Below are 19,051 nucleotides of genomic sequence, written 5' to 3' on the forward strand. Positions count from 1 at the left end.
AACCAATCTCTTGGCTCCCTACCTTTTAAATGTTTTTCCTTTCGCTTCCTGTGATCTTTCTGATTGATTTCCTGTTTCCTGTCTCGTCCTCTCCTCATGTCTGCCTGCCTTACCACGAGAGCTTGCTGTCTGTTATCTGTTGGGTAATTCGTCGCGATTTAGCTGTGTCCCGATTTCGATGCGTCTGTTTGCGGAGTCTGCTCCGAAACACGGAAGTAACAACTCGCGCAACTTAGAATTCCATGGATTGTTTGGTGCAATAGTCAACAGCTGTTTTATTTGAAGTTCGTTTGGTTGCGCTTATCAGGCAGGCGGAACCCGCCTGCTGTTGAGTACGTTCGCTAGTGTCCCGTGTTGCACGGCTATAGACTAGTTGTTGGCTGGACGACTTGAGGTGCGCAGCGGCTGGTGCGCGTGGTATGTAGCCTATATTACACCTCCGTGCCTGGAGTCTTCTGGGTGTGGCTTTTTTAGAGGCGCACTTGTACTTTTCTATTTCCTTTATTTTCTTTATTTTCATGTATTGAAGCAACTGGTATAGGTAGGCTGTAGTTGAGTTATTTCTTGGACTTTTAGGACTTGTCTCTTGTTGTATGGTGGGCTCGGTGCTGATTGGTGGCGGGGTTAGTCAATAGGGGTACCCTCCTCACGTGTTAGTGTGTAAGTGTTAATGGCACCTGAATCACACATAGTATCACCTTGTTTGTAGTAAGACTTGCTGTGAGAGAGCGCTGGGTTGTAACTACACATTGGGAGCCCTGAAGGTGAGTATGCCCCATACCATCAGCGTCGTCACCCACCATCCTTAAGCTTTACATCAGTCTATTTTATTCCTATTTATTCTGGTAAAATTGACATTCAAAATAAATATATTTTTATACCAATATGAGCATTTGTCTTAACCTCATTATTGCCTTCCAGCATCAGAATTGATTTAATAAAGTAATTGCATTTAACTTAGACCACGTCTCTGTCTTGTTATTATCAAACTGTAAAGGGGGCCTCTGTTATATTGTGTGACTGGGCGTACTTTAGGTTGAACCTTACATTTATGCACCCGGTTACAAGAGCAAACTGCAACGCACCTTGAAGCCAGACAGGAACCTGCACACAAGCAGGGAAGAACAAGAACCCCAACAGGTAAGCCATTTCCTTGTACCTAGTTGCTGCAGCCTATTTATAGGCCGCCTGAAATGATTGATGTGTGTCAGCAAACAAGATGCCTGAATGCATGTTAACCTAGCCTATTCGCTAGTGAGGGTGTTTAGTCAGCAGTAAATAGTAACCTGTTACATAAGCATAGCCTTGTACTTGGTCAGCTCTGTACAATACCACAGCTGTATATTAGGAGTACAGGTGAACACAGCATCACATACTCAGATTCAGAGTGCATTGCAGGCACTCACCCAAAATACAATGTCCTTAATTTGGATACAGAAGAGATGAGCACAGTCCTCTGCAAGGAAGCTCCATCATGGCCACAAATATAAATTTAATTTGCTCATGGATGAATCATATGAAATCCATTTGCAGTCCATTCCTGACCATTCAGAGCTATAGCTATAGTTTTTGAGAATCTGAATTCAGTCTATGAGATCTGTGACCCCTTGAGTGAGAGGGATATGGTGAAGATATGGCATGGGACTCAGACAGCCTGTATCCAAAAGCTGTCTGTGGCTACTGATCACTGTTCATACAGCCAGAATGTACCTGGATGTCAGGTTTAAAGGGTGATAAATTAGCTCCATAGATATTTTAACCTGGTTTGTATATGTGCCTTAATTGTACATACATATTTACTTTCTTAGATGTTACATTATTTTCATAATAAAAAAGTGAAAAATGTGTGTGTATGTCCATCTTCATAAAAACAAAGGGGCTTATTTTGTGCTGTGAAAATATTACATGAACGTACTTTTCTTTAGATTTATTCCCACCACTAACATAAATTCAAAGCCATTCAAAGATTAGGAAGGGCACTACGATCCAAGAAATCAAAGTGGCTCATTCTAGTGGTCAAGAGGTGAATTAGTGAGGGGGCTTCTTTCCTTGGGGGTCATCTTACCCCAGCTTAATGGGCCTTCTCTGCCTGCTTGGTGGTATCTTTCCTGAGACTAGCCCTGTTTGCTACCTTTGTAAGTTACTCTGGATACAAGTAACTGCCCAGTTATTGTATTGTACAGCAATGTAATGCAATGGATGAATGGCAGTCTAACCTGTTTATGTGCTTTTATATTATGTTTGACATGAAGTGGCCCTATGTGAACTCAGGCACTCAGTACTGCTGATACGTTATCTTTTTTCTTTTTCTTTATTGTTTATCTCCCATCAATTGGACTTTGACATAGTGGGCAGGGTAGAAAGCTCCAGTTTGTGTAAATACAACTGATTGTATTTACACTAACCCTGCTGGTCTAAGTAAGAATTATCACCTCTTCCCAGGTACAGTGTAGTTTACACAGGAGCAGACCAGTCTCTTCAGCTCCGCCCTGACTATCAGCATGGCCAACCAGGACCAAAAAGAAGTAGGTGTTTTATTACTATTTGAGATCTTTGCCACTAAATGAAGTGAAAGAGATGCATACTTACAAAATATACTTGGGTTAAAAAACTTGAAGCTTGAATTTGCTTGTGCATATTATTTTGTTCTGGCATGGGGTTTGCCCTTTTCCTTTTTGCCCTTCTGTTACTCTGTAACTGTCTTCTGAAAAAAGTGCATTAGTGTTGGTTGAACTGAGTCACAAAGAAAGGTGCTATTTAATTGCATGCATTTTAATGTGGTTTGAGCAAGGTTCATTCATTAAAGCAGGGGTTTTCAACATTTTCTGATCCAGGACCCCCCCACCCAGGCTCAAAGGCATCTAGGGGGTAGTTGAGATTGCGATTGCGGACTGGGTGGATTTGTGCACACTCCAGCTGGTCAGCTAGGCTACTACCTAACTTTTGAAGGAAAAATAGTTTTGATGGAATTTAACATCATCACAGAGAGGAAGATTAATGTCCTTCAATCCAAATCCTTAGTGCCTGGAGGTGGTGTTTGTATGTGTGAGGTACATTTGGCTGCTGTGATTTTAATATTGAATATCTTCTGGGGGTTTTTTTCTGAATTTTTTCACTTCTCTCAGACTGTTCCAGTTCCTCGTCCAGAGTTGTTTGATTTTCATGGTGTGTCAATGGTTCATTCCATGACTGACAACTGGGATAATGTGCAGAACTTCCAGGCAAAGCCTGATGATATTCTCATTGCAACATATCCCAAAGCAGGTCTGTCCATCTGTTTAGCTCTGTCATTTTATTTACCTACCTGTCTCTCTAATAGAATGAAATATGTCTGCCAGGGCCTCATGATTGACTGCACTTAGGGCCAGGGCCACACAGAGACCTAATGACGGGCAGGTGCTCAAAGTGAGGAAAGGCTGCACAAACCTAGAAAAACTACGCCCAGTTATTGTACAGAATATATTTTACCTAGATAAATGAATGAAAATATATGTATTTTGTAATCGAATCAAAGAGGAATATTGGGCACTTGGGGTAGAAGGGGCCGGTGCTCGAGGCACCCGGAGCCCTCGCTGTGCATGTGAAGTCATTTTCTGCTTAGCCGGGAAGAGACATATAATATAATATTTCACTGTATCTAAGTGCATGCTTTATTTCTTTGTTTTTAAGTGTATATTTGGATGTGAATACTTGTTTTTTTTTACTACTACTAATGATGATGATGATGATAATAATAATAATAAAAATAATAATAAAAATAATAATAAAAATAATAATATAAGACAAAAAATAATAATAATATAATAATAATAATAATAATAATATTTGCATGTAATGTTTTTGACAAAGTTACAATGTTGTGAATTCATTGGAATTACATTACAATTATACACTCAGTGAGCACTATTTGGTAGACCTATACATCAACTTTTTAATGCAAATGTTTAATTGGCCAATCATGTGGCAGCAACATGGTCAAGGGGTTCAGCTATTTCTCACACCAAATATCAGAAGGGGGAAGAAATGTGATCCAAGTGACTTTGACCGTGGAATGATTGTTGCCAGACAGGGTGGTTTGCGCATGTCAACAGCTGATCTCCTGAGATTTTTACACACAACAGTCTCAAGAGTATGCAGAGAAAAAGAAAAACATAAAACATCAAGTGAGCATCAGTTCTGTGGGCAAAACTGAGGAGAGGTCTGAGGAGAAGGGCCAGACTGGTCAAAGCTTACAGACAGGTAATAGTAATGCAACACAATGTGTCAAACCTCTAAGTGGATAGGCTATAACAGCAGAAGTCTAATAAGTCTAAAACAATATGTCTAATAAATATCTAGTAATAAATATCTAGTAAAGTGCTCAGTGTGTGTATTTATATGGGTTTATGTGAATATGGAGGCAAAAAGACATCAAGGTACCCTCTGCATAAAGCCGTTTCCACCAATCATTCCACATGAATGGAGAGATTTTGAAGTGAAATAAATCAATAGTGGAGTAATGCTCACTGAGTGTATATATTTCTTTCCTTTGTCAAAAATATTCAGGTTAAGGCAAAAAACATTCCTGGCTATAGCATAGAAAGCGCAATGCTGGTGATGCCTGTACCCCATTCAATCATCTGCATACGTTAATAATTACTGTGCCTTTGGTTTCTATGCATTTCAGAACTGTTTTGATATTTATCTATTTGTTAACCTCTCTCAGGTACAACCTGGGTGTCCCACATGTTGGACCTTCTGTATTTTGGGAAGTCTTCCCCCAAGCGTGGGGTCTCCCTGCCCATCTATGAGAGAGTCCCATTCCTGGAGATCTGCATCCCATTTCTTCCCACAGGTCACAGAGACACTGAAAATCAGAATTGAATGATGAGACGGCTAAACAAACATATTATACTAAAGCTACAGTATTTTAGTTCATTGTTATTGCTTTTGGAACTTTTCTTTCACAACACTGCCTTTGACCTCACATAGCTTCACATAGGCAGCAGTTTAGAACAACACAATATACATTTGTACTGGAGTAGTAGGTAACACGGATATTTTAGTCTGTCTGATATATGTAGGCAGGAGAGAATATAAATATGTGGCACAGAATATATTTCTTGATTAAGAGCTGTAATCTTCATCACATACAGGTGTAGAATCGGCAGATAAGATGACCACATCCCCTCGCCTTATTAAAACCCACCTTCCAGTTCAGTTTGTGCCTAAATCCTTCTGGGAACAAAAGTGTAGGGTAAGAGTGGACCACTTCTCTTGATTCACCATTTCTGAATGTCTATATTTTTTTTATCAGGCACTTTTACAAAATGACAGACCTTGTCATCTACTCTTTATTTCTGCTTACACACTTTCCAAATAAATTTTTGATGCTTGGTGTTTGTACTTGATCTCTGCAGACTGTCTTTCTCGTCTGCAAGTCTCCTTCTGTAAGTTGTCTTGACATACATTTGTATGTCCATAATTCTTTCAGTATTTGTTGATGAATTATGAATAAAATTCTTGTTTGTAACATGCTCTTTCTGTAGATTGTCTATGTAGCCCGCAACGCCAAGGACAATGTTGTGTCCTACTTTCATTTTGACCGAATGAACAGTGCACAGCCTGAGCCTGGAGACTGGACTAGTTACCTGCAGAAATTCCAGGAGGGAAAATGTGAGTGTGGGAGTTATTTTTCTGGTTAAATGAAGTTTAAATACACAGATCATAAGAAAGTACAGTCAGGAAAATGTTTCATATTTATATAAAACATTTTTTAAATGTATAGATATTTATTTAACATAATATTTATAGTAGACAACTATTATTTTTGGATTAAATGTTTTGTTGAATATGTAAGTAAATGAATGGATCTGCTTCAGGTACTACAGTGCACATCTAACAGGGAGCATAATACATCTCCCCTACAAAACTGGAGGAATCCGAAACCCACCAGTATCAAACGGGTGGTAGCTGGGGTGATGGAGGATGAGCCCTATTTGTGCAGTAGCAAGCAAAGCATGCAGATTCAGTGCAGGCAATGAGCAGCACAGGGGATGTCTGACTGTTGGTTTATGAAAGTGTGCATGTAATTGGACGAGTGAGTGGACTCAATTAAACAATGTGACCCTGTATTATACTCAACTCCCTCCTTGGTTTTCCAGTGCTATTTGGCTCCTGGTATGACCATGTGAAAGGGTGGTGGGAGAAAAAACAAGCTTACCCCAAACTCCTCTATGTACACTATGAAGATCTAGCAGAGGTAAGAACTGCAGAAGTGAAAGTTTTGCTGGCCACCAGTCCCCAAAACGACCCCAAAATGAAGAGAAATACATTCAGGTCCAGAATTGCCGTCCTTGATAAATTATTGGCGCTCCTGGTTCAATACTTTGTGCAACCACCCCTGGCAAAGATGACCACCGTGAGTGTTTTCCTATCATTTGTGATAAGGTTAGAGAACACCTATACAACCATTCCTCCATGCAAAACTTTTCAACATCATTCATATCCTCTGAAGTTTAGATAACTGTTTGATGGGATTAAAAGTCTGTAGACTGAGCAGGACGTGGATGTTGTTTTCACTTTAGCATTTCTGTGCGGAATTTTAATGCATGTTTGGAGTCATTGGCCTGCTGGAAATCAGCTTCATAGTGGAGACAACCAGATTTTCTTCCATGGTTTTCCTGGTTTCCCCTCCGAGGAATCGCCACCTTAACGTGGTGGAGGGGTTTGTGTGTCCCGGTGATCCTGGGAGCTAGGTTGTTGGGGGCACTGTTAGCCCCCAGTAGGGTCTCCCAAGGCAAATTGGTCCTGGGGGAGGGGCTAGACTAAGAGCGATTCAAAAACTCCATGATACGGCCACACAATGACGCAGTTAACTCGCCCGGAAAAGGGAAACCGGGGCCCCCTGCTGGAGCCAGACCCAGGAGGGGAGCTCGTCGGCGAGCCTTATCCCATGGGGCCCGGCCGGGCACAGCCCGAACTGGTCACGTGGGGTCGCCGCCCTGTGGGCTCACCACCTGCAGGGGTCGGCATCGGAGTCGGGTGCTTTGCCCAACGGGCAGTAGGCAAAGGCGGGGATCCGGGCGTGCTGATCCTCGGCGTCGCAGACTGGTTCTGGGGACGTGGAACGTCACCTCTCTGGTGGGTACCAACTAGATATAGTTGGGCTCACCTCCACGCACAGTACTGGTTCCGGAACCAAACTCCTGGAGAGGGGCTGGACTCTGTTCTTTTCTGGAGTTGCTCAAGGTGAGAGGTGCCGGGCGGGTGTGGGGATACTCGCAAGCCACCGGCTGAGCGCCACTGTGTTGGAGTTCCACCCGGGGAACGAGAGGGTCGCCTCTCTGCGACTACGTGTCGCTGGGGTGAAAGCTCTGACTGTCATTTGTGCTTATGCCCAAATGACAGTTCAGAGTATCCGGCCTTCTTGGAGTCACCCGGAGACTCCATAGTCCTGCTGGGCGACTTCAACGCTCACGTGGGCAATGACGGAGAAACCTGGAAGGCGGTGATTGGGAGGAATGGCCTGCCTGATCTGAACCCAAGCAGTGTTTTGTTATTGGACTTCTGTGCTGGTCATGGATTGTCGATAACAAACACCATGTTCGAGCATCGGGTAGCTCATAAGTGTACTTGGTACCAGAGCACCTTAGGCCAAAGATCGATGATCGACTTTGTGGTCGTATCATCAGACCTGCGGCCGTATGTCTTGGACACTCGGGTGAAGAGAGGAGCAGAGCTGTCAACTGATCACCACCTGGTGGTGAGTTGGATCAAGTGGGCGGGGAGGCTGCCGGACAGATCCGGTAAACCCAAACGTGTAGTAAGGGTGAACTGGGAACGTCTGGCAGAGGCCCCTGTTCACAAGGTCTTCAACTCCCACCTCCGGAGGAACTTCTCACGCATCCTGGGGGAAGCTGGGGACATGGAGTCCGAATGGGCCATGTTCAAAGCCTCCATTGCAGAGGTGGCAAGCAGGAGCTGTGGCCAGAAGGTCATCGATGCCGTCGGGGTGCGACCCAAGAACCCGCTGGTGGACACCAGCGGTGAGGGAGGCCGTCAAGCTGAAGGAGGCCTTTCGGGCTTGGCTGGCCCGGGGGTCCCCTGAAGCAGCAGACAGGTACCGGGTGGCCAGAAGGGCTGCAACTCCGGCAGTCGCCAAAGCAAAAACCTGGGTATGGGAGGAGTTTGGGGAGGGTATGGAGAAGGACTTTCAGTTGGCCTCGAGGAAGTTCTGGCAAACCATCCGACGACTCAGAAAGGGAAAGCAGGGCTTGTCTCAGGCTGTTTTCAGCAGGGGAGGATATGGGACTGGGGATATTGTCGGGCGGTGGAAAGAGCACTTTGAGGAGCTTCTGAACCCAAACAACACGTCCTCTGTGGAAGAGGCAGAGCCAGAAGACTCGGGGGAATCTGCACCTATATCCCTGGCGGAAGTTGCTGAGGTAGTCAAAAAGCTCCTCAGTGGCAAGTCGCCGGGTGTAGATGAGATTCGCCCTGAGATGCTGAAGGCTCTGGACATTGTTGGGCTGTCTTGGCTGACATGCCTCTTCAGTGTCCCGTGGAGGTCGGGGACAGTACCTGCAGAGTGGCAGACCGGGGTGGTGGTCGTCCCCATTTTCAAGAAGGGGGACTGGAGGGTGTGCTCCAACTATTGGGGTATCGCACTCCTCAGCCACCCTGGGAAAGCTTACTCTAGGGTGCCGGAAAGGAGGCTCCGACCGACGGTCGAACCTCGGATTCAGGAGAAGCAATGTGGCTTCTGTCCTGGTCGTGGACCAGCTCTTTACCTTGGCAGGATTGCTGGCGGGGTCATGGGAGTTTGCCCATCCAGTCCACATGTGCTTTGTGGACTTGGAGAAGGCTTTCGACCGTGTCCCCCGGGGAACCCTGTGGGGTGTACTGCGGGAGTATGGGGTACCGGGGCCGTTGTTACGAGCCATCTAGTCCCTGTATAACCAAAGTGAGAGCTGTGTCCGCATTTTCGGCACAAAGTCAAGCACATTTCCTGTGGGTGACTCCGCCAAGGTTGCCCCTTGTCACTGGTTCTGTTTGTGGTATTCATGGACAGGATCTCAAGGCGCAGCCGAGGTGAGGAGAGTGTCCGGTTTGGTGACCTCAGAATCGCATCTCTGCTTTTTGATGGGGTTCTGCTGGCTTCATCGGACCATGACCTTCAGCACGCACTGGAGCGGTTTGCAGCCGAGTGTGAAGCAGCCGGGATGAGAGTCAGCGCCTCCAAGTCCGAGGCCATGGTTCTCTGCCAGAAAACGGTGGATTGCTCCCTCCGGGTTAGGAACGAGTCTTTGCCCCAAGTGAAGGAGTGCAAGTATCTCGGAGTCTTGTTCACGAGTGAGGGTAGAAGGGAGCGTGAGATCGACAGGCGAAGCTCTCGATTTACTGGTCGATCTACGTGCCAACCCTCACCTATGGTCACAAGCTTTGGGTAGTGACCGAAAGAACGAGATCGCGTATACAAGCGGCCGAAATGAGCTTCCTCCGTAGGGTGGCCGGGCTCAGCCTTAGAGATGAGGAGCCGGAGGGAGCTCGGAGTAGAGCCGCTGCTCCTTCACGTCGAAAGGAGCCAATTGAGGTGGTTCGGGCATCTGATCCGGATGCCTCCCGGGCGCCTCCCTTTGGAGGTTTTCCGGGCTCGTCCGACTGGGCGGAGACCCCGAGGGAGACCCTGAGCCCGCTGGAGAGATTATATATCTCTCCTGGTCTGGGAACGCCTCAGGATCCCCCAGGAGGAGCTAGAATGCGTTGCTGGGGAGAGGGACGACTGGAATACCTGGCTTTGCCTACTGCCACCGCGACCCGACTCCGGATAAGCGGGTGATGATGGATGGATGGTTTCCTGGTACTTTGATGAATTCAATATGCTATTGATCTAAAATAGATGTCCACTGGCAGCAAAAACCTACCTCCATATTTGACAGTAGGTATGAGGTGCTTCACCTGAGCACTGGATATACACAGTGACATTTTAAAAACATTTCTGAGACACTCAGTAAGGAGCATTGACACATTGAGTATGGATGAGCAAAATATGTTTGTCTTTAATGTTAAAAATATTTATGGCTGAAAAGGATATATAAAGATGCTTATGATTTAATACTTGTTTTATTTTGACTGTGGGCTCCAATTTTTCTCTTGTAATAATTTTGAAAAGCCGACACACAGCGGAATTTGTGTAGCTTGCTCCTTGAGTACAGCTTGGTCACTTTCATATATAGATTTGAAGCTTTTTTGTTTGTCCCTGAAGGACATGGATCGGGAGTTGGACCGTGTGTGCTCATTCCTGGGTGTGTGCCCAACTGAGGAGGAGAGATGTCAGGTGAAAGAAGGGGTGGAATTTGATGCCATGAAGAATAACCGCATGACTAACTACTCCACTATCGATGTATTGGACTTCAAAATCTCTCCATTCATGCGAAAAGGTTGGTGGAGACAGTTGTATGGAGAGTGATGTCTTCTTGCGTCCTTATTCACATCTTTAACCCATACTGTATCTTTAATGCTTTTTCTTCCTCCCTCTTCCTTCAGGGAAAGTTGGCGATTGGAAGAATCACTTCACTGTGTATCAGAACGAACAGTTTGACAAAGAGTACAAGAAGAAGATGATGAGTACCACACTGCGGTTCCGGAACGAGATTTAGGCAGGTGTCCATTACCAAGGACAAGGGTCAGCTGCAAATTCAATTCACTTGCAGTTGAGGAAGTTGCACAGAAAGGTTTTCCTAAAATTTAAGGTGAAGAGTGATGAATAGTCTGTCTTTGGTCAGACTGAGAAGGCAGACATCAGGTCTGGACTAATAATAGCAGTCAAATACTCATTTTTCACTCTTAACTTTTCAGCAATGTTCACATCGAAAAGATATCTTTGTTGCACAATATTTGATTTTCTTTAGTTTATTTTTCTATATAAAACAAAAAATTTTGTTCAAGATTCCTCTTTCTATATTTTAGCATAATAGGCGAGAGCGTGGGGCACTTACACTTTTTTCTCTTTCGTTCATTTCATGGGCACAATAAATCACATTTGAATAAATGTCATACAAAATGAAACAATGAAGTCTCAGGCACATATTTTGTATTCTTTACATCTTATTTAAGTACAGAGTTATAGACAGTTAAGTAGAGGTAATGCACTTGTGTGCCCCCATCATTGGGGAAGTTCTCACACTTTGTGATGTAAGTTGTCACATTTAAGAACACAACCAAGTCATTGTGATTTATTTATTTTTCCATTTAAAATTCAAAACCAAATATAATGAATGGACCAGGGGTCCTGAATCTGGTGCTTTGCCCACCAAGCGCAATTGCTAGTACCCTCGTTATAGCAAACCTCTGTGACCGTCAGCAATCCCCATGATGAACCACTGCAGTACATCCCCCTTACCTCCCATTCCCCGTCAATCATCTCTGTGACGAATGGCAGCGGACCATGAGTTCTCCCTCCCACATGACCAAAATGAACCACAGCAGAACACTGTGGTTTAAAGCAGTTGCAGTCTACTGTATATCTGAATAATCTAACTGTAATCTATTTTAGAATCAGTCCTGGCACATAAATTGCCTGGCCTTCATTACAAGCATCAATTTGATAGTTAGACTAAAATATTATTTTGAACATTTGTACCTGAAAAACTCACATTAACTGCGTAATTTTTTACTTTTGAAGGCTATTGAAGGAAGAAAACTATCCTCACCTCAGATTAGTGTGATTTTGCCCACATGTACGCAGGAAGCTGACCTCAGAGCACAAAGTCACACCAAATGGCTATTACATTTTTGAGGTAGTGATTCTTGTTTTGGAGAAATGAACAGTGTGACAACTTACCCCACTCTCCCTTATCGTTAGAAGCCTTGCTTTATTTACACATTCACAAGTATTTGCACTTAAGACTAATTTGCAAATAGACACAAAAGGGGAATTCAAGAAATTTCAGATTCCACAAATCTATTTGAAATCAGATATGCTAAAAAAAAACAAAACAAGTGAAGATGGGAAACATGAAGATCTGAAGGCTCTGTAATATGGAATAAGACTCTTCGGGTCTGCTTGTTCACAGAGTAATGAGGAAGATGCGTCACATCACTGCATGTACACGGCGGTCTGGACAGAAAGAACGGCAGAGTAACAGTCTATATATCAACGATTACTGATGGAAGACAGACCTCTTGTTATGGGGTCTTATCTTTCTTTTAGTTCATTATCATTATTATTGAAATTTCTTTTTTTTAAATTCTGGAATCTGTTTACATTCATTCGTCTTTGCACTCGTCTTCCCCTGTGATGTCTGTGTCTGAATGTGTCTGATCCCGAGTCACTCCCCTGTCTGCGTGCTTCACTATTTGAAAACACCCGAATAGTGAATCACACAGACAGGGAAGTGACTCGGGCTCCAAACTACATAAAGTTAAAGACATCAGGAGTGCAAAGAATAATAGAAGTAAACAGAAAAATAAGGTAGTTACAAAAATACTAAACTAACAGACAAAAATCTGGAACATAACTTTCTGGGACACTTCAGGAAAGAATGAAATGGAATAAGAAATACTTTCATTATATTCCACTTTCACGAAGTTTGGCAGACCCTAACATGTGAATGTAGTATACATGGGAAAGCTGGATGTGCTGAATGTGACCTGGCTTAACCCCACCCGATTACGCCACCTTGGGAATTATCCCCCCAAATAAATAGTTTGTATGAATCAAGGATTTCAATCCCCACAAAGGTACGTTCAACTAAATGAAAAAGCAGAGACGTGTTTATAACATGCAGTGAAAAGAACGGCACCACTTCCGACGGCGCCGCAGCAACCTCCACGCCAACCCAGATCCCAAACCACGCACTGCAACGTGAACAGTAAGCAGCCCCAAAGCCCCAACTCGATCAACAGTTGGTTTGTCAGTAGTAAGAATATTAAAAATACAAATAAATACGTAAGCCCTGGGAAAAGGCGGGTACAACCGTTTAAAACACAAACGGTCGGAGCTCCACGAAGCCGTGCTATCCACGTTCCTTAGCTCTTTAATGGGACTGAGCCATAAACGCAAATTACTAATGTCGGCAAAACAGCAGCTAGCAATTTCCTACAATGGCAACAAATATTTGTTCGTGCACATGCAGTGGCGTTCCTGTAAACGCATGTTTTAGCGCATTTGAACCATGACATTACCTCGGAAGCTAAAAGCTTTCCTACTCATACCGTTAACAAGATCTGAAGTGTAAAATAAATACCGCAATAGGCTATGCATGTGCAGAGTCTCAAGCTCCACCGCTTCCTCTATGGTGACCTACAATAACAATTCTCATCAGGCTTACATGGAACATTACGTGGCTGCAAGTAACAGAGCAAACTGCAGCGCACCTTGAAGCCAGACAGGAACCTGCACACAAGCAGGGAAGAACAAGAACCCCAACAGGTAAGGCATTTCCTTGTACGTAGTTGCTGCAGCCTATGTATAGGCCGCCTGAAATAATTGATATGTGTGTCAGCAAACCAGATACCTGAATTCATGTCAACCTAGCCTATTCGCTAGTGAAGGTGTTTAGTCAGCAGTAAATAGTAACCTGTTACATATGCATAGCCTTGTACTTGGTCAGCTCTGTACAATACCCCAGCTCTACATTAGGAGTACAGGTGAACACAGCATCACAGTCATTGTGGGTAATCAAGATGGCGACCGCAGCGTCCACTGCTCAAGCGAGTCAAACTTCTAAACGTTTTAAACGTTTTAACCGTCCTACTTTTCAACTTTTCAATTGCGGATTGCCTCCTATTTGAACTTTTCCACAAAGATGCGTGATTGTCATTGTTTTAATCTTTTGCCTGATCGCTTGCTCGTCACGCTGTCACTTCTTGCCTGACGATGGGGAGGGAATCTACTTCCCGACTGCAGGTAGCCAATATCTGCTGTTCTCCGGGTTCCTGGATATTGGCCGTGCCAGAGCCCCATCATCATCTAGTAAGGTCCCTACGTTGAGCTCTTCTGTTGGATTCATTTGGCTGACGCTGATACTCCTCTGGGCCGGTGACGTTGAGCTAAACCCTGGCCCAGCTAGCCCAGCTAGCCTAGCAGCTAGCTTGGACTTTCCTCCACCTGCGCTGCTTTCTTCGGCGGGCCGTGGCGGTCCCGCACTGGCGGCGATTGGCCTGGTGTCTGGGTTGCTGGCTCCTCTGGCCTGCTTCGGTGGAGGTCTGCTGGCTGATTTGCAGTATCTTCCGGTATGTTGCGGCGGGACTGTTGAGGTGATCGCCGGACCGTCGGCCTATTCTGGCGTTGGTTCATTCCGGGAGGATTTCGCTCCTGCTGCGTTGGTGGCTCGGCTTCAGCCCGGATCCGTAGCAGGGCGGCCTGCGCTTCCCTAAGGCGCAGTTGGGCTTCGGAGCGGCAGCGGACTTTTGTCAACAACGTTTGCCTCGATTACAGCAACTGAGTTGCGGAGCATCAGCTGGCTTCCTGAATGGCCCGGTAAGGATACCACGGCTTTGTGTGTCATCCCCACTATCAGCCCCCTCCCAGTTCGTCTTCCTCGTCATGCTTCCAGGCCAAGCAGAGCTGTGCAGGGAAACCTGGTGGTTGTTTCTACTGGTATTGCGTTGCCCGGCTCTGCTCCTTCTGCTACTTTGGGATCTAATGATTTGGGGTCACTGCAGGATCTGCGGGCCATAAATGGTTTGAAGCTTCTGCACCTAAATTCGAGGAGTTTGCTGCCCAAGTTGGATTTCATTAACTGTATGATTGTCGATGCCGCCCCCGACATACTTGTTATTACCGAATCTTGGTTGTCTGGGAAAATTTCCAACTCGGATGTTTCTATTGCCGGTTTTAATTTGTTTAGATCTGATAGGAGAGCTAAAGGAGGCGGAGTGGCTATATTTGTCAGGGAACACCTAGCCGTACGGGTCCTTGTGTCCTCCACCGTCCCGAAATGTTTTGAGTGTTTAGTTTTAGATATTTTTTTGGGTGGTGACGTCCATATTGTGGTTGCTGGTGTTTATCGCCCACCCTCTGCGCCAACATCAGAATTAGATGAGTTGGGGAAGGTGTTATCTATGTATGCCTCTTCCGAATTGGTGGTGCTGGGCGATTTAAACATGGACTGGCTCTCTGATAGCTCTACTAGTCTTAAACAGTTCTGCTTAGATTTAGATCTATCTCAACTTATTTTACACCCCACAAGACCAAATGCCAAATCTCCATCTAGATCCACCCTAATTGATATTATATTAACTAATAGGCCATTTAAATATCCTCAGTGCGGGGTGTTTGCACCAGGCATTAGCGACCATTGCCCTATAGCTTGTGTTAGATTAGTCAAAGCTAATAAATCCAATGGTCACCTCATCACAAAGCGTAATTTTAAAGATTTTATAGAACAAGGCTTCTTACATGATTTATCCCACTCTGATTTAGATAAATTATGCTTAATCCCTGATCCCGAGTTAGCTTCTGACCACTTCTTCCATATTTTTAACTCCATCACTAATAAGCATGCTCCTTATAAAAAATCTCAGAGTAAAAAATCGCTCTAGTCCCTGGATCTCTGAGGAAGTCATCGAAACCCTTCAACTCAGAGACTCCGCCTGGACTACTGCCAGATCTACTGGTAATCCGACAGACTGGTTACATTTCAGGAAAATGCGGAATAAAAGTACTAGTATAGTCAGGAAAGCCAAATCTGATTTCTATTTATCTTCATTTGCAAATGCCCAAGGAAACTCAGCTAGTTTTTGGAAAACTGTAAAATCACTTAAATCTGGATCCACCTCTACTCTCCCACCTCAAATTAGCTATGAGAATGATGTAATTTCAGACAAATCAATAATGTGCGACACATTTAACCAACATTTTGTAGCTTCTGGCCTTCTATTTGATAGGCTATCAGCCAATACGGTCTCGCCGGGACACGTCCATGACCCGTCATTGGCCGAAAACCTTTCGGTCCCCTCCCCTCTTGCTAATAGATTCTCTTTTAGACCGGTTAGTGACTATGAAGTTTTCATGGCACTCTCCCATCTGAATATTAAAAAGTCTAAGGGTGAGGATGACATAGCCCCATATCTTTTGCGTCTCAGTGCTCACCTGGTCGCCTCCCCGCTTGCTCACATTTTTAACCTAACTTTTATCTCCGGTGAAATCCCAACGGTCTGGAAGTCCGCACAGGTCGTGCCCCTGCTTAAAGGGGGTGACACCAGTGACCTAAACAATTATCGTCCCATCTCTAGACTGTGCTGCCTAGCTAAGGTTTTAGAAACCCTGGCAATTGAACAGCTGCGGGCTTTTTTAGACGCATACAATATCCTACACTCACACCCATCAGGATTCAGACCCGGTCATAGCACTGTTACTGCCACTTCCCTCATCATTAATGATATTGTGAATGGTCTTGATAATCGCCAACATTGTGCTGCCCTCTTTGTCGACCTCTCTAAGGCCTTCGACACTGTTGATCATGGTATTTTGTTAAGTATGTTAGCTTCCATTGGCCTGGATGACCTTTCTCTTAGTTGGTTCTCTAACTACTTGTCTGGGAGAAAGCAGTCAGTTGTTGCTGGCAATCTTAGATTCAGCTCTTTATCTGTTGTTAAGGGTGTCCCACAAGGGTCCATTACTGGTCCAATTTTATTCACTCTTTATATAAATAATATTCTTTTCCCTTCTGTACACACTAATGTTCATTATTATGCGGACGATACAATAATTTACTGCTTTGGTCCCACCCCAGCTCAGGCAGCTGCAAGCCTGCAGTCAGCCTTCGACACATTCCAACGATCTCTGCATGATCTCAAATTAGTCTTAAACTCAAACAAAACTAAATGGATGTTTTTCTCTCGATCGTCAATTGTTAACAATAGCCTTTCTCTCCACTCTCTGCTGGGAGAACTAATTGATTGTGTCGACTCATTTAAATATCTGGGTATTTGGCTGGATACCAAGCTCTCTTTTCGCACACATATTGAACATCTCATAAAGAAGCTGAGGGTTAAAATTTGCTTTCTTTACAGGATTAAATCCTGTTTTTCTCTTCAAACCAGGAAATCCATTGTTCAGTCCCAAATTATGTCTGTTTTTGATTATGGTGATATTGTGTATATGCATGCTTCTCCTGCCATTTTGAAGCTGCTTGATGCTGTGTATCATAGTGCCCTGCGCTTTGTAACGGGTGATGGTTTTCTTACTCACCGATGTGTTTTGTACGAAAAATTGGGTTGGTCGTCCCTAACTGCACGAAGAGAGCTACATTCGCTTCTATTCATCTATAAAGCTCTAATTGGTAAACTCCCATCGTATTTATCCTCGCTCCTCCTTCACAACTCTATGAGTTGCCGAACCCGCTCGCATTCACACATCAGATTGCTCATTCCGCGCGTGAGGACGGAATATGGAAAGGCTGCTTTTTCTCACTATGCTCCGGACAAGTGGAATAGGCTCCAGGACACTCTAAAATTGGATAATTTTGTTTCTCTAGACTCTTTTAGAGTGCTCCTCGTGGGTACCATGACTGAGAACTGCTCGTGTTTTACCTGATTTTATTATCTGTTTTTTATAACTTGTTTTTTGTCTGCTCTTATCTTGTCTGTTGCAACCTGTATCTTTTATATATGTTTTTTGTAAACAGGGCACCCTTGAAAATGAGAGCTTGCTCTCAAGGGACTTCCCTGTATAAATAAAGGTCAAATAAAAAATAATAAAAAATCACATACTCAGATTCAGAGTGCATTGCAGGCACTCACCCAAAATACAATGTCCATAATTTGGATACAGAAGAGATGAGCACAGTCCTCCTCTGCAAGGAAGCTCCATCATGGCCACAAATATAAATTAATTTTCTCATGGATGAATCACATGAAATCCATTTGTGGTCCATTCCTGACCATTCAGAGCTATAGCTTGTTATTTCAGAGTTTTTGAGAATCTGAATTCAGTCTATGAGATCTGTGACCCCTTGAGTGAGAGGGATATGGTGAAGATATGGCCTGGGACTCAGACACAGCCTGTAACCAAGAGCTGTCTGTGGCTATTGATCACTGTTCATACAGCCAGAATGTATCTGGATGTCAGGTTTAAAGGGTGATAAATTAGCTCCATAGATATTTTAACCTGGTTTGTATATGCGCCTTAATTGTACATACATATTTACTTTCTTAGATGTTACATTATTTTCATAATAAGAGTGAAAAATGTGTGTGTATTTCCATCTTCATAAAAACAAAGGGGCTTATTTTGTGCTGTGAAAATATTACATGAACGTACTTTTCTTTTGATTTATTCCCACCACTAACATGAATTCAAAGCCATTCAAAGATTAGGAAGGGCACTACAATCCAAGAAATCAAAGTGGCTCATTCTAGTGGTCAAGAGGTGAATTACAGTGAGGGGGCTTCTTTCCTTGGGGGTCATCTTACCCCAGCTTAATGGTAAATGGTTGGCATTTATATAGCACCTTTATCCAAAGCGCTGTACAATTGATGCTTCTCATTCATTACATAACATTATTGGCATTTGGCAGACGCTCTTATCCAGAGTGAAGTAGAGTTGATTAGACTAAGCAGGAGACAATCCTCCCCTGGAGCAATGCAGGGTTAAGGGCCTTGCTCAAGGGCCCAACAGCTGTGCGGATCTTATTGTGGCTACACCGGGATTAGAACCACCAACCTTGCGTGTCCCAGTCATTTACCTTAACCACTACGCTACAGGCCACCCTACGCTACATTCACCCATTCATACAACTAATGGGCCTTCTCTGCCTGCTTGGTGGTATCTTTCCTGAGACTAACCCTGTTGTTTGCTACCTTTGTAAGTTACTCTGGATACAAGTAACTGCCCAGTGATTGTATTGTACTGCAATGTAGTGCAATGGATGAATGGCAGTCTAACCTATTTATGTGCTTTTATATTATGTTTGACATGAAGTGGCCCTATGTGAACTCAGGCACTCAGAACTGCTGATAGGTTATCTTTTTTCTTTTTCTTTATTGTTTATCTCCGATAAATTGGACTTTGGCATAGTGGGCAGGGTAGAAAGCTACAGTTTGTGTAAATACAACTGATTGT

At 44.1% G+C, this 19,051-nt stretch overlaps 1 protein-coding gene across 6 annotated transcripts; it reads left to right on the forward strand.

Moving 5' to 3' along the window:
• Positions 1 to 86: 86 nt before the first annotated feature.
• LOC133138588 (cytosolic sulfotransferase 3-like) lies at positions 87 to 11,052 on the forward strand. 6 transcript variants are annotated; one of them, XM_061257478.1, is made up of 12 exons: positions 87 to 417; positions 710 to 764; positions 1,036 to 1,140; positions 2,443 to 2,525; positions 3,126 to 3,264; positions 4,706 to 4,834; positions 5,136 to 5,236; positions 5,400 to 5,429; positions 5,529 to 5,655; positions 6,144 to 6,241; positions 10,247 to 10,421; positions 10,528 to 11,052. In XM_061257478.1, the coding sequence occupies exons 4-12, from the start codon at positions 2,502 to 2,504 to the stop codon at positions 10,638 to 10,640; spliced, it is 936 nt and encodes a 311-aa protein (XP_061113462.1). In that variant the 5' UTR covers positions 87 to 417; positions 710 to 764; positions 1,036 to 1,140; positions 2,443 to 2,501; the 3' UTR covers positions 10,641 to 11,052. The 6 variants fall into 6 exon arrangements, with proteins under 6 accessions (XP_061113462.1, XP_061113464.1, XP_061113467.1 ...); XM_061257480.1 differs by having other exon boundaries at positions 1,069 to 1,140; XM_061257483.1 differs by lacking the exon at positions 5,400 to 5,429.
• Positions 11,053 to 19,051: the final 7,999 nt, after the last annotated feature.

Source organism: Conger conger, chromosome 10, assembly GCF_963514075.1.
Source record: "Conger conger chromosome 10, fConCon1.1, whole genome shotgun sequence".
NCBI classification, from domain to species: domain Eukaryota; kingdom Metazoa; phylum Chordata; class Actinopteri; order Anguilliformes; family Congridae; genus Conger; species Conger conger.